The 26,083-nt window shown below is 33.6% G+C and overlaps 1 protein-coding gene, 1 long non-coding RNA gene and 1 pseudogene across 4 annotated transcripts in view; 1 reads left to right on the top strand and 2 right to left on the bottom strand.

The window, feature by feature from the left end:
- Nucleotides 1-26,083, bottom strand: part of PKHD1L1 (PKHD1 like 1) — a 170,904-nt gene that overhangs the window by 39,857 nt on the left and 104,964 nt on the right. For all 3 annotated transcript variants that reach the window (XM_016959781.4, XM_063817348.1, XM_063817349.1), the window contains 12 exons: nucleotides 17,844-17,995; nucleotides 16,442-16,601; nucleotides 15,713-15,884; nucleotides 13,463-13,551; nucleotides 12,963-13,111; nucleotides 11,541-11,670; nucleotides 9,997-10,115; nucleotides 7,938-8,067; nucleotides 6,285-6,458; nucleotides 3,047-3,150; nucleotides 1,525-1,654; nucleotides 632-753 (listed from right to left, as the gene is read on the bottom strand). In XM_016959781.4, coding sequence (XP_016815270.4) covers nucleotides 632-753; nucleotides 1,525-1,654; nucleotides 3,047-3,150; nucleotides 6,285-6,458; nucleotides 7,938-8,067; nucleotides 9,997-10,115; nucleotides 11,541-11,670; nucleotides 12,963-13,111; nucleotides 13,463-13,551; nucleotides 15,713-15,884; nucleotides 16,442-16,601; nucleotides 17,844-17,995 — 1,631 coding nt within the window. The remainder of the gene's footprint in view (nucleotides 1-631; nucleotides 754-1,524; nucleotides 1,655-3,046; nucleotides 3,151-6,284; nucleotides 6,459-7,937; nucleotides 8,068-9,996; nucleotides 10,116-11,540; nucleotides 11,671-12,962; nucleotides 13,112-13,462; nucleotides 13,552-15,712; nucleotides 15,885-16,441; nucleotides 16,602-17,843; nucleotides 17,996-26,083) is intronic.
- Nucleotides 347-11,369, top strand: LOC134810904 (uncharacterized). The gene is made up of 3 exons (XR_010159654.1): nucleotides 347-451; nucleotides 7,300-7,474; nucleotides 10,227-11,369. It is a non-coding gene; the product is annotated as an uncharacterized LOC134810904 (long non-coding RNA).
- Nucleotides 21,329-26,016, bottom strand: LOC134810831 (mitogen-activated protein kinase 6-like; annotated as a pseudogene).

Raw genomic sequence — 26,083 nt, 5'->3', positions numbered from 1 at the left:
TACTAAATTTCAGCTTTCAGATTTTACCTTAAGGTATTAATAGTTGCACATAAAAAAACTCAATCCTTATCCCATCTTTCAAAGATAACTATTTTAAATTTCCTTTGATTGTATGTCATAGGTAAAGACAGGAGGAAGCTATCTCCTCTACTTTCTCTTTTCTTGTTTGTAATCTTACTCTATATCTCAACAAACACCTATAGTAATTGAAGAAACTCCATGGGAAACAAGAAGGTTCCAATTAGTAATATCAGATAAGCATAATAACCTTGCATGTAGAATCATGACAATTTTAGATGAGAAAATAATTTTAGAGATTCCATTGTCTATTTTCATTTTTAGGGAGGAAACTAAATCCAGAATTAAGTAGCAATACACCTAAAGCACTCAGTCGAGCAGCAGCAAAGAGGCCCTGTACTGGAACTTGAAATAATGTTGGAAAAGAAATGAGGTAAGAGAACTATTTAAACCAATAGACATTGACAGAAAAAAAAAATATACCAATGGCCATCGAAACTTACATCATCTTTTTAAAAGTGCATTCACTCCTTTAGTTAGCTCATTTTATTAGATATTTTTCAATAACTGATATAATTATAAATTAGTATAATTATAAGTTTGTTTTCACTACCTCAATTGCTGCATGCCAGAGAGTTGAACTTAAATCTTTTCTGTTCTGATAGGTTCCTGGCCAAACCGAAAGTGCAATCAAATTCCCTCGGACTCGGTTGGCATTCCCCCATATTCTTATGCCTGTTTAAAAAAAGAAAAAAAGAAAGAAAATCCCCAAAAAACATAAGTCAATTTGCAATGACTATTAGGAGTAATGTCTTTTGATTTTTCCATAAAATTATTTTTCTACTTTGAGCCTGACAAACAATCCTCTTAGAGTTTCGAAGGAGTCCTCTGAACTCTTTGATAATGAACTCTACCTCTTTAATAGACTACCTGAATTAGAATCTTCTGGGATGCTTGTTAAATATGTGGGTTCACAGGGTCCATCTCAGATCTTATTTAACAAACATACCCACAGCTTTCATATACATTAAATACGTTTATTATACTTCATATTGACAAAAATAAATATAATATGCCTAAAGTTGTATATAACCTTTATTTGTAATAATATTTGTGATTGATAAGTGAGGAGTATTAAATTTAAATAATTAGTGATTAGATAACTCATGTAAGAATGTGATGTGGTAAAAATTCTTCCATTTTATAGGGCTATAGTGTCTAATATGATAACCATAGCCACATGTGGCTATTTAAATGTATATTAAGTACAATTAAATTATGTACCATTAAAATTAAAAATTCAGTTCCTCAGTCATAATTCAGCTCCTAGCCATAATTCAAGTGCTCAATAGACACATATGACTTAGTAATTACTATATTAGACAGCAGAAATATAGACCATTTCCATCCTCACAGAAAGATCAATTGGGCAGTGTAGCTCTAGAGTATATAGATAAGAAAGCCTCCACAGGATGTGTAATTTGAACCAAAATATTATTATATTACCTTCCCCCACTGTAAAGTGAATGATGTTGTCATCTATGTCCAATCCATCTGTCCCAAATACACCAATTGCTGGAGAGAAGCCATGGTGAAAAGCACAGCCTCGAATATAAGATGAGCCATGTTCTTGAATCTATACAACATTGGGATACAGAGAACATTTTAAAAATAAAATTACAATATATTTTTAAAAATGGAAGTAAATGATTTTCAGTAAACAAACCTTTACCAATAATCAATACTCAATTCACTTTCTCTTAAAGATGATTTCGGCATTATTCACAATAGCAAAGACTTGGAACCAACCCAAATGTCCAACAATGATAGACTGGATTAAGAAAATGTGGCACATATACACCATGGAATACTATGCAGCCATAAAAAATGATGAGTTCATATCCTTTGTAGGGACATGGATGAAATTGGAAACCATCATTCTCAGTAAACTATCGCAAGAACAAAAAACCAAACACCGCATATTCTCACTCATAGGTGGGAATTGAACAATGAGATCACATGGACACAGGAAGGGGAATATCATACTCTGGGGACTGTGGTGGGGAGGGGGGAGGGGGGAGGGATAGCATTGGGAGATATACCTAATGCTAGATGACGAGTTAGTGGGTGCAGCGCACCAGCATGGCACATGTATACATATGTAACTAACCTGCACAATGTGCACATGTACCCTAAAACTTAAAGTATAATAAAAAATAAAAAAAAAAAAAAAAAAAAAAAGATGATTTCTCTATAAGTCTTTAATATATCCATATATAAAATATGGAAATTTCCATATATCTGAATTTATTATTAGATATATTGAATATATATGCTTACTTTAAATGCAGATTTCAAAATTCTCCAGTTCTTTTATATGCATTTATATTCCTATTATCACTTATAAAATGCTAAGGTGCTAAAATTTATTTTTTCAGAATAGTTTATGATGACAGGAATTTTTTTTTAATTACAAAAAATAATACTTTAGTCAAGGAGTTACTATTCAAATGTCTATAAGAACCATTCAGTGAACAGGTTAGGGGTTTCAATTTAAACCTACAGATTATTTTGTATTTCTACTAAGAAATATGCTGTCTCTCATTTTTCTTAAATCACCAGCCCTCTCAGAATATTTATTTTCCCACTTTTGATGGAGGTGTAGATCAGACATGCATTTCATTTGAGAAATTTAAGCAATACTCTCTTTGTTTACTAGAAACCATTTGGAAAAATGTTTTTGGTCATTGCAAAATAAAGTGGATATATAAACCACTATTATAGATCTTTGATTCTTTCACCATCCATACTATTTTTCCTATGGTTTTTACTGGCCTTAAATAAACGCACAATATGGGTGGAATAAAATCCTGCTTATATAGGTCTAAAAAGTTAATGGGCCAAGAAAGTTTTATTATATTAGATTATAATTTTAGCTAATATAAGATGTGGCTATTTAGAAGTCAATTGAAAATAAAAATATTTTGCATATTTTTAATATATACAAAATTAAAAATAAAGCACAAACCTGTCCTAGGTTAAGAAACGTTACAGCATATCTTGGATCTGTGCTATCCCTGAAGCCTTCTTGACCACTGTGATAAAATTCCACATTACTTATTCTTGCATTTCCTAAGGTAGGGAAAGATTTAAAATTTGTTTTTCTTAAAACAGTTGGAATAAAACATTTTTGAAAAGCTACACAAAGTTGTTCAAATTTTTCATAAAAAAATCATTATTCTTTGCTCCTTTAATCCAGAAGAGGTAGTATTTCTCAGACCTCTTTTAATTGTACTCACAAATAGCCTTTTTCAACATTTCTTTTCCTAATAGCCTGCACTCTCCCGCAAAATTTTAATAACGCATATATACCATGTATCTGTTAGTATACAGTGGCCCTTTGGAGGACCACAAACCATTGTAATACCTACGTTTTTTGCCCCCACCTCAAGAACTAAGTTTTTCCTCCTGGGGGGTGATATTTTCGAATTGAGAATGTATGGCATAAGGCATAAAATATAATTTACCTGATATTTCCCTTTTGATGCCATAAAGAGCTTTTAAGGGCATTACCTTTTATAATCTCTTTCAGAATATGTATTGCCAATTATCTGCTGGTCAGCTTATCATAAGTACCATCGAGGTGACAAAGGGTAATTTTACAGACTACTAATAACAGCAATAACAATCCATGAGAGATTGCTCTTTGTCAAGTGCTGTACTAAATGCATAACAGGCAATATGGGCTTTAATTCCCATAAAGCACCCTGTGGGTTAGGAACTTTTATATCTCTATCATCTAGTTAAAAAAAAAACTGAGGCACAGGAACTCATGGCTGGAAAATAACAAAAGAGAATATTATTTGTTCAAAAACTGATACTTAATAGGATGTGTTGGAGAAAAGTTATTTTATACTAGAAAGGAAAGCCTACCTTAAAATCCATGAGGCAATTCTTCTATACATGGTTGAGAAGATATGAATAATTGAGATAATGATAGAGAAGACATGATTACTACAAGCCACCTGGGCTTACAAAAGCCATAGATGTGTTGTCTTTACTCACGTCACAAAACAATTTATAGGAGCAAGGAAAGGTTGTCATAGGAATAGGGTTCATCGCTGAATTTGAAGTGAGAAAGACACAAATTAATATTAAAGATCAAAGCAACTTTACCCCTTTAATCATCTGTTTGTTCATCTTTAAAAGAGGGGTAATATTTATGCCATAACATTATGAGGATTAAATAAGATCGTATGTGTTTAATGCTTAGCACAGTGCCTGTGATCTTGTGTCATGTTTGTCATTACCATCACCATCATTATCAGCAGCAGCAGCACCATCATCATCAGGTAAGCTTCCTCTGGCAGATTATGACCAACAAGTAGAGGCTATAGTGAGACTGCTGTTTGCTCAATATAAAGATTTTCTAAAATAGATCTGTTGCAAAACGAAATAGGCAGTGTTTGAACAAATGAGTACCTGCAGAAACAGTTCAAATCAAGAATGGATGGTCTACTCCTAGTACCCAGATTGTGGGATCCAAATAACATCTTCCAATAAAAAGAACCAGAATTACTTGGAGGAACAATGAGTTCCAGTCTTAGAAAAAAATTACAATATGTGCTTGCCGTATCAGAAAGTAAAGAAGCTTAGAAAACTAAGTCATGTCAAGAGGACAGGCATCAACATGAAAAGGTTCTGAAGGTCAATAATGGAGCATTCTAAGTATTAATCAGATTAACAATCACAATGGATTTGAACAGGTCAAATATGTTTTGATCCAGGAGCACATAATGATACTAAAAACAAAACAATAAAAACTCCCTGTCACCTTTGGAGGACGCTTGGGAACCAACACATTATCTTGAAACCTAGTCAATATGAGGAAAAATCAAGCATTTTTTCCTGTGTTTCTTACATGAACTATTTTTCAGTGCAGTCAAATAGTTGTTTAGGGGAGATTTTCTTTATTATAAATGAGAAGGAAATTTTAAACCTTAATGATTTAATGAATCTAGGCAATGTTAATTAGTAGCTATTAACATTGTAAGAAGAGAAACAATCATACATTATGTACCTACTGATGGAAAAATACACTACCAACTGTACCTTTTCTCCCTTCCTTCCTTCCTTCCTTCCTTCCTTCCTTCCTTCCTTCCTTCCTTCCTTCCTTCCTTCCTTCCTTCCTCCCTCTCTCTCTCTCTCTCTTTCTCTCTGTCTTTCTCTCTTTCTTTCTTTTGGCTGGGTCTCACTATATTGCCCAGGCTGATTTCAAACTCCTGGCCTCAAGTAGTCATCCCACCTTGGCCTCCCAAAGTGCTGGGATTACAGGCCTGAGACACCCTGTCTGGCATAATTCTTGACTAAAAATTGAGCCTGAAATCTCTAGTTTTAAATCACCTAGGCATAGGAAATACAGGGGGACAAGAACAAGTTAAATTCCAGGAATGCAATCACTCAATTCCAGACTGTTGGGAACTCCACAGAATTAGAGGACCAACTTCTTTTATAGATAAATTGCAAGGAGAGAGGAATGAATCAGAGATTTAAGATTCATAATCAGTTGCAATGTGGATCTTATTTAGATCCTTATTTGAAACAAGAGGATGGATGGAAGGAAGGGAGGGAGGAAGGGAGGGAGGGAGGGAGGGAGGATACTGGGGAAATTTGAAGTATCATTTGATGATAAGAAATTATTATTAAGAAATTAACATTTTTAGGTCTGATATTTGTTGATGTTTTCTAAAATGTCTTAGAGTTGCATACTAAAATATTTCTAGATGATATAATACGTGATTACTTCAATACAATCCAGGAGCATGAAGAAAGTGGATGGAGGTGTAGGTGAAACAAGATTGGCCAAAGTTGATCATTGTTGAAACTGGTGATTAGTACATTGGGATTCATTATACTGTTTTCTCTGTTTTTGGTGTATGCTTGAAATTTTCCTTAAAACAAAACAAAAACAACAAATGATCTGTGGTACTTATTATAAAATTATCTCTGTTAGGTGAAAGACTGGTCTAACTGTTACCTAAGGTCATTGTTAATTTGATAATTCATTTTGTCTGTGAAGATAAAATTAAAAGCAGTAATTTAAGAGAATTTACTTGGAAGGTAAAAACTGGGCTACATAATCACTTTTAATGCTTTATTTTCCCACATAATCTTATTAAAAAAGTGAGAATTATGTAAGAGCTGACTACATATAGATGAGATAATGTTATAGCTCATTTAGAAAAATAAACTGAATTGAAACCAACCTTTAAATGTCATCATATTTTCAGTGAATGAGCCAACCAGTACGCGTGCTCCAAAAGAGTCCTCAGACCAACCGGGGTAATCTTCACCAACTATTTTGATGTTCCTACTCAGTATCCCAACATCAGCTGCTAACATGTAGCTCTCACCAGTTCCAGGGACATGGTATTTTTCAGCTGCAGCATAAAGGCAGCTAGATTATTGCCAGTGCTGAGAAGTATCTGTCTTTACTAGTTCCTTTGCAGTTCATATGCTAAACAGCCTTCTAATAAGCCAAAAATGAACATGAATGCATGATTACATTTACATGTTAAACATATATAGATGGCAGTCTGATATTATGATATTCATATTTATAAAATGAAATATAATCAAAAATATTTCCTCTATTTACATCAAAATGATTATTATAATCAGCAAGTATAAAGTTACTACTTAACAAATCTTGAAGGTAGTATATAATCACTTCAAATTACACATGAAAGCCCTGTTGTGTGGCAAATTGAGAAGTGTATTATAATTTTAATAGATGAGGAAATAAGGTAGAGAAGTAAAAGAATTTGCCCAAAGCTAGGAGGAGAATCAACAACACATAGCTATTAACACTCCTGCCACCTAAACCTTGGTTTGTTCCACTTTTTCTGTGGCATATTTTATATCAACCACAAGTCTTCATCAATAGGTAGTAGCATATCCAACACCATCTGTACATTTACATCTTAACAATTTGTAAAACATAACCTAGATTACACGCTACATTTTAAGAAATGTTACTCAAAACTTTAAGACAAGCAGGTGCATTTCAAACAGAGAAAAATGCTTGATATTTTAAATGAAAGAATCTATAATGTCATACTTCAAAAACCAACTGTTTTACAACTAATTACAATGAAACATTTTTCAAATAAAACTTTTCTTTATGATTTAAAGAAAAATATATGATATAGAATTATAGACACATGCGCTTCTATTAAAGTACTGCTTTGAGAAGTTCTTTTCAATTTCTTTTTCATGCAGGTCAAAGGTCTGCTAGTCTATCATGCTGACTTGCATCTGGAGTTCCCATGAGCATCATGGGCATCTGAAAGGATTTTCTAACTTTACACTACTGTCTGCTCCCACTTCCTGAGATTTGGATGAAAGTACCATGCCAAATGGGGAAAGGCTAGAATGCTGGGAAGGCCCTGCTCCTGTAAGTGGAAAACTCATCTTCAGATCATGCTTATTCCTTCTTTCCTCAACAATTATAGTTTTATCCTTCCATTATTACTTGTCTAAATGCATTTACCGCTAAAGACTATATATCCATGAAACAGTTTAGGACAACAAGGCTTTTGGATCAAGGATCCTCAAATTTCAGCATGCACAAGAATCACCTGGAAGCTTGCTTTAAACAGAAAGTGTTGAGCCTTACCCTATAAAATGTCAAACAGTAAGTCTTTGCTGAATATTTGCTGAATGAATGAAAGCACATAGCGGGGACTATCAGTAACCAACACAGAAAGAGCAGCACTCACTGGGTATCATTGCCAATCTGAATAAAATGCTCCTTTAACATATTTGTGACATGTTTTATCAAAGAATTATAATTACAGAGTAAATGTGAATCTTTCAACACAATTATATATCTATTTGGTTAAAAAGCATCCACTTACCAAAGTGAGTATAGGAAAGGCTATCATTAAGAATGAGAATTTTATGATCATGCAGGATTTTAACGATACTTCTTGTTTCTGTCTGGTGGAAATCGTAGCTTGTGGTTGTTATCACAATCTCTTCTCCCTCCTTAGAAAAATTCAAGTGCCAAATTTAAGAACAATTTTAAAAATAGGTTTATATTTCTTGATATCATTATTAAATCATTCAAATTTAATGTATATCTCATTGGCAATCATGGTATTATCAGAAAGAATAAACAGTACATTGAAGTCTCTAAAAGTACATATGCTTGTGTTTGATATTAAGAATTATAAATTTTGAATTATCTGAGCATTTTCTTAACTTTAATTCAGCCATTTAGTAAAACCACAGCAATATACCTTTTTTAAAAAAGCAAAGACATCAAAGCAAACATACTCACATTTTTATTAAAAACTGCTCAGGACAATATTATTAAGAGTTGAATTTTTTCCCTAGTTTTTTTGTTTGTTTGTTTAGTACAATTAACTATCACTTGTTATTCCTGAAAGGCAGAAAAGCCCGAGGAAAGTTAAAGGGCAAGGCTGAGTCCTAGAACTTTGTATATTGAGCTCCTCCTTGTCATCCAAATCTCTGCTCAGATGTACCCTTGACAAAGACCATCTCTGGAATATTCAATGTTATCTGCTACTCTTTGCCATGGCAGTCTCTAGCACACTACCTGTTTTATTTCCTTCATTATGCACATTATTTGAAATCAATAGATATTTATTTGTTCGTTTACTATCTGACTCTCCCACTCCAATGGAAGTTCCATGATAGCTTGGACAAATTTCTTCACCACTAAATCCCCAATGCCTAGAAAAGTGTGTGACACTTGGTTAAATATTACTCTGACACAAAATTTGCAGACAGTATTAATTGGATAAATAATAGGGATATCAAAATCACTTAATTACTCTCTTCAAAAAGTAATCACACCAGAACTATCACAAATAAAAACATATTGTAAGTAGATGATAATACTTCTCAATAAACCCTCTTTCTATTTACCAATTATAAACTACACTAAGAGAGCAAACCCATATGTTTTGATGATTTGCATTGATTTGCTCAGACTAAGGCTCTCTTTGTTCTGTGAGTCTAAAGCTTGTTCTCACCAGAAAGGAACTGGCTGAGATCTGAGAGCTTGGAGATGAAATCCATTCATTTCTCTAATTTTTCTTGGCATTAAAAAATGTATTTGTAAAACATGTGGACTCTATGGCTTGTGCATAGTTTATGAGCACAGTAGAGATGATAATTGCTACCATTTATACTTTATTAAAATATCTCATTTAACACAGGCAGTATTTGGATGTCATTGGGTGTCAGAATTTGTTTTCTTTTCAAATTCTTAACATGTAAAATCATAAATTAGAAGTGAAGAGGTAACCAAGATAATAAAATATATTTTAAATAATTCAATTTTCTGTTTTGCAAGAATTTATAATAAATAATTTTATCCAAAAATGTTCATATTTTTCTTTTATGACTAATATACATTGGTATAAAATATGACTAATATGACTAATATATTATGTATATACATTTTTATGACTGTCATATTTTAATTTTATCCAAAAATATTCATATTTTTCTTATCTTACATATATATTAATATAAAATAATATGACTAATTTATATTATGTATATACATTTTAATGACATATATTACATATATTAGCTTGTATATACATAATATATATTAGTCATATATTGTATGACTAATCTATAGTCATATATGTCATTATATATATATAATATATAGTCATAAAATATATATAAATACAATATACATACCTATGTATTATATGCACACACACATAATGTTCTCTATTTATTTTAAAGGACCATTGAAGCCACAATTTTTAAATGCCTCCTATCAGATACATTTTTGCAAGCTTATTGCAAAATACACATTTTTCATCTGGTTAATCACATGAGAAAATGAATGCCCATGAGAGTAGAATAGAAACTTTTTTCAGCTGACCCACTGTGTATATTCATTTTCCATTACATAATTATTTTGTCTACCTGCCAATCCACAGCATCCATCAAAGACAGGACTTTGGAACCTGCAAGTGCAGTTTCTGAGAGCTTAGTTTTATATATTGAACGTGGAATTCCATGAAGATCCAGCTCACCAAACACCCCTAAAGAAGAAAAGCACACTCCTACTTATTCACCACACAGTACTGAGTTAGGTGCTAGTATAAAATGAAAATGTTCATTGATATATTTTATTATGTGATTAAACATTTTAGAACAAAAGGAATGAATTGGTGCTCTCTGCTTGGAACCATGTAAGAAGACGTGGCCCTTTAACCCACTTCCGGAAATCTAGCTCATAGACATTAAAGCCAGTATACAAGAGTACATGAATGAAGATGCTTACCACAGCAATATTTAGAAACACAAGGAAACTGGAATTAATCCAAATATACATCAATAGGAAAAGGATGGAATAAAGTTTAATATACTAATACTGTAAAATAATAGGCTATAAAAAAGAGTTTTATCTGTTTCAATCAGGAAAGATTTTCATAATATGTTCACTGAGAAAAGAAAACTGCGTAATAATATACTTAATGTGACCATGTTTTATGAAAGGAACAATACTATCACCACAAATCAGTATATGTAATATGAATATAGGCATAGATAAAAAACATAGGAAAACACACAAAAAATTTTTAACTAATTCTAGTGTCCTTAAAAGAGAATTAGAAAGATGTGTATTCTTTACAGATATGTTTTCTTCATACTGTTCTATGTTGTTTAAAGTGTTACTTTTGAAATAAAAAGCACATACTTTTTTTTAAGATTGAATTTGTCTGCCTCAGGACATTTGTGAATGGTGAGCTAATTCAATCTCAAGCAATTGTTTAGCCCCTTATTTACTTGGTGTCAGTTTTAGAAATTGTACAGTAAAACAATGGTAGCACATACTTATATGCGTCTCCTAAATAAATATGCAGTACCATTCATAAAAGCAGTTCTTAATTGTGACCAGGTTAAACTCTTTCAAGCCATTTGCTTTCTGAGCTCAAATAAGAATATCCACAGTATACTAATGCAACTGGGAAATTAAATCTCAGCAACAGCTGTGATTGGGTAATTGATTGCAGAGTCAACTGATCCACAGATTATTTATTAATACTATAAATGGAAAAATGTGTAGGAAAGTTACCTTTTAAGGGAAGGTACCAAAATGTGAAACATAGTATTGCTTACGTAAAGAAAACTGTATGAAGAAAACCAGATTGGAAAAATAATATACATACAAAGAGATTTGTTAATATCAGTTTTGTAATAAATTACATTTTGGTTTAAAATACACACATTTATATCTGTTTTTACCTGGTGAAATGTGATGTTATTTAATTCTAAAATCTCTGCTACTTCTATAACCCTTTACAATAAATAAATTTCTGTAAAAACTTCTGATACTTTTGTATCAGAAGTACTTTTTATGATAAAGTATTTATCATTATGAACTGATATGTACTTTAGTGCCATATATTTTAAAGTAGATTCTTAAAACAGATGTGACACTGTTGGTATCTGTAGACACACACCTAAGACCTTTGCCCCTTGATTTGGTCCTTCTGGAAGAGCCCAGTCTGGTGTAGTATGATTTCCTCTAAGAACAATCTTTAAGTCTCCTTTAAAAGGGTTGTCTTCCCAGCCACCGATTAATCTACCTCCCTGAAATGAAGCAGAAAATTGTTAATACTTAAAAATTGACCAGGAAAAAAAATCCACCCATAAAAAAGGAATTCAGAAGTCACTGGAAGCCTAGTAAAAAGGAATGAGTTTTGTTATATAAAGAACAGCATTATAACTGGAAGTGACTTTAATTTCACTTTTGGATAAGCAGTTTAAATGATTTTTCAAAGGTCAAATTCAATATCTACTTCCTGACAGAACTAGACCTAAAACTGAGATTTCATAAGACCTAAACTAGTGGTGTTTGAACAGACCATAATGTATTTGAAAGTAATATCCCATATGTAAAATATACTCTTTACGCTTACACCCAAGCTATGCAATTTATGAGCCATCATTGTTAATACTAATAGTTAATAGCTATCATTAAATGCTTGCTGTTTCCATCATGCATAACGTGTAAGGCTTCACATATATCCTTTAACCTTTCTTTACACCAAATTCATGAATTAGTATTATTATCCTTATTTCACAGGTGAGAAAACTAATGGTGAAAGAGGTCAAATAACTTACCCATGGTTACCCAACTAAAAAACAATAAGGTAAAATTCAGTTGTAATTTTAATTTACCTTAAAGCCATATGTCTAATGAAAATACAATGCACTTTTAAAATATTAATAACCAAGTTTCTGGACTTTATTCCTTTTCTCAAAGAAATAATAATAATGCTAACTACTTATTATTTTAATGCTGCTTAATAGCTTTTTGGCTAAGCAATTCTTTTTCATGAACAATATTACAAGACTGACAGGACAATCGAGCTGATTAAGCTGGTACAGGTTCAAGACCATCTGGGGTTTACAAGGAATGTGGGGATTGTTCCGAATAACTGTAACATTTTGATTTATTTTCTCTGGCTTTCACAATTCCATCTATGTCCTTTTGGTTTTTTTTTAAATACTGTTTGTTTTATTTAAAGAACAAAAGGCTTAAATTCTTTTACTTTTTTCAGAACTCCTAGGACTCTTTGTTGGAACAAGCTGTTGGTTTAGCCTGACCTCATAATGACATAGATATTCTATACACAATTGAAACTGGGCTAACTGCAGACTCAAGAATCCCATAGTAACTACTCCTAAGAAATGTTTAGTCCATAAGTTAAAGGAGAACAGAAATATATTGGACTTAACTGAGACTTGCATTTAATGGGCTAGAGCCAGTTGTGTTTTTATTCACACCAATTGAATATGCTTCTTTCTTATTATTTGAGTAAACATACATTTTAGAATTAGATTAATAAAGATATAAACTACGAGGCCCTCACTCTTACCTGCAGTGATATGTAGGTAGCATTCAAAACAACTTCTCTGTAAGAAGATTCTGCAGCTCCTACATTGTATTTATCTTCCAGTTCTAGAACCCCCCAAATGATGAGTCTTTCCATTGATGGCATATCTATGTCAGCTACAATCCATGTTCCTATAAAACAATACTTTAAGAAATCTAACATAATCTATAAACTACAACTTATAGCAAAACATTGACAAGCTTATCAGTGAGTCCTAGTTTTGAGTGTCTATGACATGTCTTTTCATATAATACCTGATTCCTATCTCTCCCAGAAAATCTGCTCTTGTTAATTAATGGTCAGGTTTAAATCCGCAGAAACCCCAGAAGGCTAGGTTTAGTATCCGGGATGCATTAATAGAGTCCACTTCTCCACACTTGCTCTTTCCCCAAGGTGTGCTGATAAAACTGTGACATCTACCCTGCCATAGTGTTAATATTACATAAAACAAACATTTTATTCATTTGTGTTTATGCATTTACCTTCAGGTATAATCACATTTGCCCCTGGATGAGGTACAGTATAATTATTTTCTCGTGATGATTGCCAAAAAGAATCATTTGACCATAAACTGAAAGGAGAAGAGAAATACTTCCATGAATTACTACTTGTGATATTCCCTAATTTTGTCTAAAATGTAAACTGTTCCATTTCCCCATAAGATTTTACATGGTAGAGAAGAAAAAAGAAATGCACGCTTCGTCCTTTTAAAGACCCTTGACACATGGTGCTATTTCATGGGGAGTAGGGGTAGAGGATATAGTTGGCTAGATTCTGTGAAGAAAGGGGTAGAAGGATGGTCTCTGAGTTGACGAGGATGCACCAATGCCATTAAGCCCCTGGGCTGGGATGGGGGTGGCAGGTCTGTATCCAAAGTGAAAGCTAGGTTAAATTGAAATAATTTCATAAAGTGTATGGGAGGACAGACGGTCTTCAGTTTTCATCACTATGCCTTCTAGAAAATACCTTTTAATGCAAATTTTTATGAAGGATATTATTATAAAATTGGTGATATTTTCCCACTGGAAAATATGCACAATCATAGCCCTTCATTCTTATTAATACCATCACTCACTATCAATAATCATGTTATGCATTCCCCTTCTTATTTGCCATTGTTAGGATCAACAAAGCCCTCTAAAACTAGGCATTAAGTTATATAGCTTGAGCCTTCTGTTCTAATCCTGAGGTAGCACTTCTGGGTCAAGATTCTGTTTTGTCTTGTATTATTCATAGCTAGCTGAATAATACAAATTAATCAGTCCAATTATAACTATTTCCAGTGATGAAAATTCATACCGTGGGAAGAAAGAAAAACTATAGCATGGCATATACATGTAGTTTATCGTAGTTTACCTTTATCACATTCTGGCCTAGAGCAATCTAAATCTGTTATAGTAGTCATAATAAATGTTAATTAAATATTTAATAATTATATCTACCTCAGAATGCATAAGGGCCTTGATGATTCTCTCTCCATTGTTTGACATGCCACATCCTTTCTATGTCAGGGCACTTGCACAAGTTGCTCCCTAGGTTTCTCCCACCCTTCGCGCAGCGAGCTCTTCCTTATCCTTTGGGTTGCAGTTGGAATAACCCCTCCCTGAGGGTGTTCCTAACCACCCCACCCAAAGGCTGTCCCTGCCATATTGCTGTCTGTCCCAGCCCCTTATCCATTTTTTAATAACATTTATCACAACTCACACTTACATACTTTATCTTCTGTTTACTTTTTTGTTTATTTATTTGCTTGTTTTGTCATCTCTTTGGATTGAATATGAGTGTAATGAGATCAGAGATCACATCTATGTTGTTTATAATTGAATCCAAAATGCCTGGCACTTAGTGGATACTCAGTAAATTTTTTTTAGTGGTTGAATGAATATATAAACAAATTCAATTTTTGTTCTTTTGTACAATAACCACTACAGTATCTATTTATTTTGAAATGTAATTCATCTAATAATTATCATTGAGTTGTACTTGTTACACAGTAGTGGGCTATTCAGTGCCCACTAAATGTTAGTTTTTAGCATCATCATCATGTTTTGTCAGTAGTATTGTCCATAAGGGATGCAAATATATATCAAATCAGGATCACGCCTTTCAGCATCTTAAAGACTAATACTGAATGTGCTAGTACCATCATGTCCAGTAATTACTCTAATACAAGGTAGAAAGTGATGCTTCACGAGAAATAAAGGTAAAGAGCTACATAAGTTACAAAGATAGAAATATTGTTTTTAACTAAAAGAATTAAAATATATTAGAAAGAAAATTAACTAACTTCTATTATGAGATTTGACCACGATGGTTATTCTAGAGACAGCACCTGCTAAGAAAGCATTGGATTCACGAGGAGACTTAGTTTCTGGTGCTGTACTGGATATGCCATCAGTGAGCTCTGTGATCTCAGGTAATGCACCTACGTTCACTGGGTGTCAGCTTTCTCGTCTATATGATAAGGGAGTTGGGCCAGGTCTAATAATCTAAATCTAACATTCTGCAACTGTGAGGTTACAAGTAACTTTCACACATAATATTTGTAAGACTTTTTCATTTTCTCACGAAGGTTTTTGTAAGGCTCAAGCAAAGCAGTGAATGCGAAAGTACTTTGTAACCTACAAGACATTGTGCAAGAGTAAAGCATTATTATTTCACCCAGGAGTGACATGTGAAAAGGATTATGTTAAGAGATATTGAAGGGTATCAACTACAAAAGGCCTATGTACTTATATGTGACTGGTCGCTTCTTGGGAATTGGTTTTCTTGATGCAGGATGTACAGGAAAGCAATCCTGGAGAATACAACAGTAAGCTTGGAAATTAATAACAACGTCTTTCACATCAGGATCCAGGTTCCCAGAAATGAGCTGACTCTGATGAAGGTCATTTCTTCCTGACACTGAAAGTGAAGTAAAAGTGGGTTAAATGAACATAGTGACCAAAGTACTTGAATGTAAACAAAATTATGGCATTTTGGAAAATGTTCTTTAGGTAGTAACTTGAATTATAATTCACATGTATGGAAGAGGTATGGAGAAATTCTGATAATGTATGTATTATAAAGATATACACGGTCAAAATATCTTGATAAAAATGAATGCTTTAGAATTTAATTAAAACTTATTCTTAAATATTTTAATTTTCCAAATAATTAAATAATAAAAATGGAAACAAAATATATGCCAGCTTCCATTGTATTCATTTTCTCTAAGCCCATGAAATAAAACTGTCAATGTGCAAGCATGCTGGTGTCACCTTCAACATAAAATGAAAGTTCTTAATTCAACTCAAAACCTTTTCAAGAATAAATTTTGTCTCCAGTTTTTCCATTCAGCAAACATTTATTGGATCCTGTATATATTAAGCACTGCACAACACATGTGCTTATTAAGCAATTTTTCTCATCTTTTAGACAAAGCATTAGATAAACTATCATTTCTGCCTAATGACACATACCCAAGTAATATAGAGTACTAGTGTTTGCTTCAAGGTGCCAGTCTCCATTCTTGCTAGTATTCCAATTCAATGGATTTGAGGAACCATTCCTCATATCAATAATATTAAACATGTCAGGATTTTGAGTGAAGTTATGTGATATAATTACATAGTCTTCTTCCTATAAAAGTTTATAGAAAAATGTGACTTGTATGTTAATATTCCTCGTATAACACATTAATTTTAATGACATATAATTAGCCCCTATATTATGTTAAGATTTAAAAGTTTTGGCTTTAGTTTGTTTTTTGTCTTGAATTTCTATTTTGTTTATTAACGTTTTACACGTCTATGACAATAATGCTAGTTCTGTCACTAAGGCAATGAAAGGATCTCTCTCTCTCTCCTGTGTGTGTGTATGTATATATAAATACATATACATTAAGTATACACATGTATAGTATATATATATGCATACACACATATATGTGATGTGTGTATGTGTGTATATATGCATATATTCAGAAAATATTTTATTTTAAAAACTGACAGATAAAATTGTAGACAATATTTTATTTCTATAATGTTTAAAAATATTTAAAACAATGCTGCACAAATGTGTAGTATAAGTGGAAGAACATGTATAAGATGGAAAACATCCAATTCAGGATACTGGCTACCATTAGAGGTGGAGAATGGGGAATAACATGAGAGTAAATAATACAGAAGGCTTCCACTTTATCTACCATATTTTACTTTTTTTATAAATTAGAAAGTGAATATTCACAGAATGTTAGATTTAGATAGAGTTAGGTAGTGGCTTTTTTTTTTTTTTTTTTTTGAGATGGAGTCTCCCTCTGTCGCCCAGGCTGGAGTACAGTGGGGTGATCTTGGTTCACTGCAACCTCTGCCTCTTGGGTTCAAGCGATTCTCCTGCCCCAGTCTCCCCAAGTAGCTGGGACTACAGATGCCCACCACCACACCCGGCTAATCTTTTTTTTTTTTTTTTGTATTTTTAATAGAGACGAGGTTTCTCCATGTTGGCCAGACTGGTCTCAAACTCTTGACCTCATGTATGTTTGATATATTTCATGATATAAAAAATAAAGTCCTTAACTGCTGGTCCCTGAGATATCATAAACTCTCAGTAAAGGTAAGTTATTATCATGGTAATAATGACAGGGGAATAAGCTTAGTACTACAGCAATGTGGCAGAAAGATTGCTTACTTCTGATTCTCAAATGAGATTTTTTTGGCTTACTTCTTAGATTCAGAGTGGCTCACAAAGAATGTGCAGGATTTCAATAGCTCAATTTGTGATGAAAGGTCCCTCTGGCCTAACAATGTCTGTGAGTAAGTATGAGGATGTAGGCTGTGTTTGGGTAATACACAATTATAATCATTAGAAGATAAATATTTTTACCTTGAATCCATAGAATGTCGATGTATATGAAATGTTGGTTATGTGATCCACACCTTTAAAATACCAGTTAATGTGATTTGCATTTGGAATCAGAGCCATCCATCCAGACATATGAGTCAGTCGTTTCTTCTGAAATGGAATAATGCTTGTGCCTATAGGAGAACATAGAACAAGCAAATAATAGTAATCTCTACCTCTAATAAACTCTTCCTTTTGTAAACAAGTGCAAAAGTTAGTTTAGTTTGGTTGGTTTAGCAAATGTTGGTTTAGCAAATATTGGTTTAGTCTATGACAGTCTTTAAAAAGATTAATATGGCATTTCATTACTTATGTTCTAAATGTCTTCGTTTGACTGAAGAACTGAAATGATTAATATTATATTTAACTGGAAAGTAAAATGCTTTCAAACCTGGAATTTTGAATTGAGATGGAGCCTTTATTCCTTAGGGCAAGATACACTTGAAACATTGTGAAATTACAACTGCTAAAACGAAAGTGCCTAAATATATTAATATAATTATTTAAAGGTCATTGATCTAAACATAATTTCATTTTTATTCTTTAAGAACTTAGTTATTCGGAATCCTTGATGTAGAATATATAAAAACATAAGCTCTGATTCTTTATTAGAGTTTTCTATGTCTGTTGAGCTAATTAAAATCTGTACAACACATATTAATGTTTACTAGTAAATAATTTTGTTTGACTTTAATGGTGTTTTGATTTAGAATTCTTAAAGAACAAGGCTACAACTAGACCTATAACTTAACACTGATGAAGATATATACATTTTAGGAATACAAACCTTGAACCTGAACTACCTGTTACAGGAAAAACTATATAATTTAGTAATGCTTTGGTCACAAGAGAATGCCTGATAGCTTTAATAGAAGATTTGAAAAGTTCTCTTACAATATAAAGGAAAGGTCTTTCATTAACTGCCTCTATTTTTCTCCCCCTTCCTTTACTTTTAATCTCAGATTGGATTTTATATTAAATTAACAACCTCTTATTTTAAAAATTTAGGAGGAAGAAGCTAGAAGCAAGATTATAAAATAATCTGTCTAAAATAAGGCCCAACAAAATTCCAATGCCATGAGAGAAAAAATTCATGATTTTCTATGCTTTATGAGTTAGTATTAATTTTAAAAGATTCATGACCAAGGACACCAAAAACTTTCACTACCAGAAAATCCCGTAAAGTATGAAAAGAACTGCGACTAGTTGGATTATTGTTCAGCAAATATCCACTCCTTTCTTCTCCTTGAGGGAAAAGTAGACTTCCCTGCTTCATTGATCTTGGCCAATGGGACATTAGTGGAACTGACACTAGTAAATGCTTGAAAAGTGCTTGCTCAGTGAGGCTTGACTTCTTAAGCCTCTATCTTCACAAAGAGAAGAGCCTCCTCCAGGTAACTGCTCTCCCTTTGCCTGACACCTGGAACGAGTACATGTGGAGTTACCTGAGCTCAGCCCTTGGGGAGAAGCAAAGCCTTATATTGAAGCAGAGACTTCCAGCAGAGCCCAGCCTAGATCAATCAACCTAGCCTGTGGACACCTAAGAATAAATGATTGTAGGCTTAAGCTATTGAGTTTTGAGATAGTCTGTTGTGAAGCAATGGTTAACATAGAAGAGCTGATTAAAATCATCCAAAACCTCTAGAATTTGCTCCTGGATTTGCAGAACTCAATTAAGTGGAATTCCACTGAATTGAGTTCTTTTCTTTCTTTTTCTTTTCTTTTTTTTTTTTTCTTGAGATGGAGTCTCTAACTGTCACCCAGGCTGGAGTCCAGTGGTATGATCTCGGCTCACTGCAAACTCTGCCTCCTGGATTCAAGCAATTCTCCTGCCTCAACCTCCCGAGTAGCTGGGATTACAGGCATGTGCCACCACACCTGGCTAATTTTTCTGGTAGTTTTAGTAGAGGCAGGGTTTCACCTATGTTGGCCAGGCTGCTTTCGAACTCTTGACCTCAATTGATCTGCCCACCTTTGCCCCCCAAAGGGCTAGGATTACAGGCATCAGCCACCGCACCTAGCCTCCAGTGAAGTTTTCTGATGCTTGGGATTGCATTTAACCTGACATTTCTTAATAATTCAGTTTCACAAGTGAAACAAATTTCCATTTTTTTAAGTTGTGTTTTTCCTAATTTTTTAAGCTGCACTCATTTCAAGTATGTTGGTTTTAAGTGTCTTGGACTGAAATATAAACTCTTTGAAGTTGATATTTTCTAAAAATAGGATCATTAAGAGTTAGTGTCTCAAATTAATTTGCCATCTGGTATAACTTTATACATATATTTACATAAAGATATACCATCATGCATGAGATGCTTTGATAAAGATATATATGGACATGTGTAAAATTATAGCAAACCCTTACTTCCCACTAATCTAGTATACTTTTTAAACTTTTGTTTCACTCAGCATACATATACAATCAGGACAAGTTATCTTTTTCTGTTTTTAACTTTTAGAAGTAAATAATTTTATTTGACTTTAATGGAGATCAAAGTAGCCAAAGGTACTTTACTATACAGTTGATTTTTTTTTTTCACACACAGAAGTAAAATGCCTAGCATAGTGTTTTCTCTAATTTGCAATCTGGTCTGAGTATTGCAACTAATTCCATTTAATTCAACACTTGTTGAGTAGTTACTATTTGCAATGTCCTGCGTTGAGCCTTGTGGCGTCAAAAAGATAAGTTTGTAGATCTGGCCCTCTAGGTATTCACAGTTTAGTAACTCAATAAAAAATCTTAATTCTTGAAGGGAATAGACGAAAGGGCGCAGAGAAACGTGACAAGAAAGCTAAAATGTTATAAATTCAGAAATACCAGATTCCCTGAATCAAAAAACCAGAATATAAACAAATAAGCAAACAAAAGCTCCTTTCTAAAATCCTCACCACCACTAAAAATAACCACAAAAAGAAAGCTTAGAGATTTGAAAGCTTAGATGTTTGAATATTAGTGCTTAAAAATTAATAGTTAAAGGAATATATACTTTATTTTATTTTTTTATGTTTAACTTAATTTTATTCATGCTTGCCTTGGGATGGGGGATAGATCATTCAGTAAAAACATACAGTAAAAACAAAATGTCTTATCATGTACAACTTTTAAACTACAATATGATGTACCTTAATTACTTCCATGCGCACAAGTCTAACATTCTTTTTTTAAAAAAAATAAACACAATTAAGACTTCTAGGAGCATTTTATAATAAAGTAATTCCTAATTAATTTTTCTTTGTAGATCAAGCACCTCCAAAATACAAATTCCTATACACAGTGAGCACGTTACTTAAAATGAACACTTAAGTAAATTAAGTATGTGGACAGCCTTAGGATAAGCTGACATTATAGATTCAGCTAGGTAGGCAACAAACCATAGTGTCAAATGGAAAAAGTGTATTTGCAAATAAATTTTAAAAACTAAGTTAATTTTTATAATTAAATACAGAAGATATGCTGATTTGCTAAAATAAATAAGATGTGATGTATTAACACTTCACTATAAAGAATGCATACCAGAACATTTGTAAACAGTGAATGAGTTTTATTAAGAACAGTTTACTACAATAAAGGCTGTCTAAATAGAAGCGCATTTTGTGAAGCACTATGGGCGGTATATGTTTTGCCACATACTCTTGTTACCTTGAGGTAGATAACACATGTGAACCAAATTCGGCATTCATTTTCAGTTGCTGCTGGTATCATGTGTTTTAAGAAATGTGTACAGTATGAAATACTTGGAAATACTCATGAATGAAAAATGTCTTAGGAAAAAAATAGCTATTTTCATGCAATTATGTACAGTCTCACTGTGTAAATTTCAAGGCAAGGTCTGTTTCCTGTAAAACAGATCATTGTTCTATGAGAGAATGTTCTTTACTTGTCTTTGTGCATTTCTTTTCTCCTCCTGCGTTGCATTATTTTGCTCTAGTCTTTATTTTTGTGTGCAAATGACATGCCAGTTAAAATGAAAACGATCTCACATGTAGAAAAAGAAAGTCTGGATTTTAAAAAAGAAGAACTCATAAAACCCTTACTAAATGACACCATCTGATTCAAGTAAAAAATGACTTAAACACTAGTAATAAAAAAAGACAAAACACATTTCATGAAGAATACAAAGATAAATGTCTGCTGAGTGTTTTAGTTTAGATGTTTCAGATGCTGCTGTATGTTTGATGAGGAATTTGAGGAGAAGATTTCATAGCAGAAGGTGTTAATGTGGCCTGTATTGACTTAAGTGGTGACCCAACTGGACTGTGAAACTGCGGGATGCCTATGGACTCGAGCTGCTTGTTAAAGAGGAACTCCCCACTGTTGTTCAGAAATCCTTCCTCATTTCTCTCTCCCCAAGCTTCCCATCCTCTACTGGCTCAGTTTCTAGCATTTCAGGATCTTCTTTCCTGCTAAAGAACTTATCCAAGTAACTAGTGTAAGTGTTTTCCTTTTCAACTTGTTCATCCTTCCTTACCTCACAAAACTGATTTATGAAAAAACAGTCCTCCCTACCACTCAGAAACTGGCTGTCCCAAGAAGATTGGTACAAGGCTTCTAATTGAACCAGATTTGCCATTCCTTTTTCCTGTTTTTCTCGGCTTACTGACTTTGATATCAAACTTTTCAATTCTAGTTGGGACACTGAGCTATTCAAGTCACTTAATTTATCAACAACATCAGTAGGCTCATGCTGGGAACTAAGCTGAATACTTCCTGCAATAAAGGAATCAAAATCAAATCCCTGCTTCTTTTCCCTTTCTTTTCCAGCCAGTTGCTGTGATGCTTCCTCTAGCGCTATCTGGGCTTTAACCAATCCATTCCTTTCACATTTTGATTTGCCTTTCTTATCAGATTTTCCTTTGCTTTGTTCTCTCCAATTGGAAAGATCTATAATAAGCTTGGGTTCATAGTAATGGTTAACTTCACTCTCTCTCCAAACTAAGTTATCTAAATATGATGATGACCTCGTTTTGCAGTTACAAGTATGGCTACACTCCAGATCACAGTATTTGTTTTCATGATGATCTGAGTATTGCCAACAAGGCTCAGTAGAGTAACTGGTATCAAAAGCAGGATCCTCCAGATACTTTTCCCGATCTTCATCCAAATATTTTTGGGGATCAACTTGTAAGGAATATATACTTTATTATGTTGTATATTTAAAATAATTTACTTAGGAAGGTTGCACATGTCTGTGTTTCTGAAAAAGTGTATCTTAAATCATGTTTTAATAAAGTACTAATGTTCAGTTTACTCACAGGTATGCCATAAAGTAGGTAAAAGGATGATTAAATAAGAAACTATTCTATGATACAGTAATGGGAAATACTAAAATATCACTTCATTAGATAAAATAATTTCATTTGCTTTTGATGTTTTGGTTACTTTTGTTTCAGTCTTTATTTGGAAGAAACATTCATAGATATTTTGTTTAAAATATTTTATTGTACCACAGACTTTAAAAGTTTAAGTAACATCATTCCATTCTGGACATCTATTTATCAGAAGAAAAGCAAAGGTTCCTGGGTTTATATTATTAAGGCACTGTGACAGTGGGTATAGCTATTACTCAGATAGCAGGTACATGACCCTTTTAATTCACAGGGGAAAAAAACCTAGAAAAAATGTTTTAAAATTAAATGTAATAACTTATATCATCATAACGAATGATGGAAGTGGCACTGCACACTTAGGTTTTCTCCTGTAGATCCACTTTTCACCCTTCTCTACCCTGCTCCTTTGCCTTCTAGCTTCTGGTTGGGTTTAGACAGTAAGAAACACAGTAAAGAGAAGAGAGGGAAGGAAAAAAGTGAAAGAGAGGTATTTATTGCCCTGATTCTCACCCTTAGGGAATGTAGGGGGATCTTGGAGGGCTCTTGTATCTCTCAACCAAGGGGCACAGCTTCTTTCAGGCAGCCTTCTTCATACAGCTCTGTCTCTGGGTCCATGTAACTGTTCCTTCCCTTCATCTTTTCAGGGTCAGTAATGGTAATAGCATTTTCCCCTTACTAGCCCTTTGAAGAGTTCTGTGGTAGCTGTTCTCTCAATGCCAGAAATGCTGGTAGGGGATGGTGCCATGGGATTGGGTTTTTTGATCCCAGTAGGAATAATGGAATCTAAAAGTGGCAGGAGTCAGTGCTTAACCATTAGATATAAAGGTAGGTTTAATTAGCACAATAGTCACTGGGCAGAGGAATCAGAGTGTTCTGACCTGCAGGAATCTGTGATAGCTGATTGATTGATCTTGAGATTCCAGAGATTAGATGAGTAGCATATTAAGGTGATATTTGGTTTGCATATAGGAAGAAAACTAATAGGGGTCTTAGATGACAGAAGTCTAACTCAAATTACCTAGGTAGAAATTCACTGCTTCTTACCTGTTTTCTAGATCCAAGCCAATTCACAGACCAAAAGCCCCACAACTGAGTGAAAGAGATATGAGGCCGATTATACCAAGGAAAGAAAAATAACCAGACCTTCCATATTATTAGATCCTGGCTCTAAACTGATGCTAATAATCCTCGAAGTCACCAATGCTAACATGCTAACATGCCCCACCAGCCAGAATGGGGGCTTATCAAGGGCAAGTGATGGATGAGTCTTCACTTAGTCTCACAGTGAGACCAGTAGGGTCATGGGTACATATTATGGTTCTTTCTCCAGTTCCAGAATGTACAGTGGAAACAGACATATAAAATCTGGTTTGAGTATTTGCAATATGGTCTGAGTATTGCAACTAATTCCATTTAATTCAACACTTGCCGAGTACTTACTATTTACAATGTTCTGTGATGAGTCTTATGGTGTCAGAAAGGTAAGTTTGTAGATATTGCCCTCTAGGTATTCACAGTTTAGTAACTAAATAAAAAATCTTAATTCTTAAAGGGCACAGAGAGACTTAACAAGAAAGCTATTATGTCATAAATGCAGAAATACCTGCCTTCCTGAATCATATATAAAATTGAAAAGACTGGCTCCATTTGAAACGAGGGCAGAAGTTGAAATTCTTCTAAGAAATATCTTAATAAGAGAAGCTGACAACGTGGAGTGTAATAAGAAAATTCCAGCATGTCCTGATGGATTTGACATAAGTAATTTTAGCAGCTGTCATGTGGCTGGTATAATTATGCTAAACACTTTCAAATCTTAATTGGTTTATATTGAGATACATGGTTTAAAATTTTTAAATGGCAAGTCTCTGCTTTGTAAATATCATTAAATGGGGGAAATTCAACAATATTGATAGCATTTTAAAGTAACATGAAAGTATCTGCAATACTGATGAGAAATGGTAAATATTGACACTATAAGAGAAAAAATAAGTGCACTTGGATTCTGTTATTAAACTCTTTTTCTATACTTACGATTCCTTATTATGTGTTTAGACCTTGATGATTACAGTTTTCCATATTGCTGTCAAGAAGCTGCATCATTTAGATTTACCCAGAAAATGTAAAAAACCATATTTGATGATGATATAAAGATTCTGTTTAGCAAATCTTTGATTCATCAATGCTTTTTCCATTTTTCAGAATCTGCAGTCCCTCAGAACAGTGTATATTGTGAGAGTGGATTCATTATAAATAGATATTTTAACTAATAATTTCTAGAGAGATGATGGATGGAATGATAAAGAGATAGAGATACAGATCTGAGCCAGTCAGGGTAGGTTAGGTCAGGTAGAGTGAGACTAGGCAGACTTAATAACTGGAAGAATTCCCACACTGGTTCCCCAACTAATGGAGTAGGGTCAAATATAGTAGGAGGAACTATGTGGATACTCTGTACTCTAGGAACAATTTTGCCACCTCCTTAATCGAATAAAAGCAAGTTTAGCTCCTTGAGTTGGGGCGTGGGGGGCGGTGGGGGGAAGGGGGGGTGGGGCGGGGGCGGAATGCAGAGATTAGTGCCATGATTGAAGATTTAAGAAAAGTGAGATTCAGGATTTTCACCACATCCCCATTTAGTTAGCTTGCTCGTTTGGCTGGTGCAAATGCCAGATGGATTATGAACAATGACAGTAAATTAATGCAACATAATCAGGTAATGATGTCAAGCATATCTGGTGTTCCAGGTATTGTACCTTTACCGGAACAAATCAGTAAATCCACAATCCCTGGCACCTGGTAGGCAGCTATTACCTAGTAAATGCTCCCCCATCCCATCTCAATCAGCAAGGACAATCAAAAACATTTGCTTTGAGTGGCAGGAACACTGGTCCATTTTT

This window comes from Pan troglodytes, chromosome 7 (assembly GCF_028858775.2).
Source record: "Pan troglodytes isolate AG18354 chromosome 7, NHGRI_mPanTro3-v2.0_pri, whole genome shotgun sequence".
NCBI classification, from domain to species: Eukaryota; Metazoa; Chordata; class Mammalia; order Primates; family Hominidae; genus Pan; species Pan troglodytes.
The sequence above is the reverse complement of the archived record's forward strand: the minus strand, read 5'-3'. Positions and strand labels throughout refer to the sequence as shown.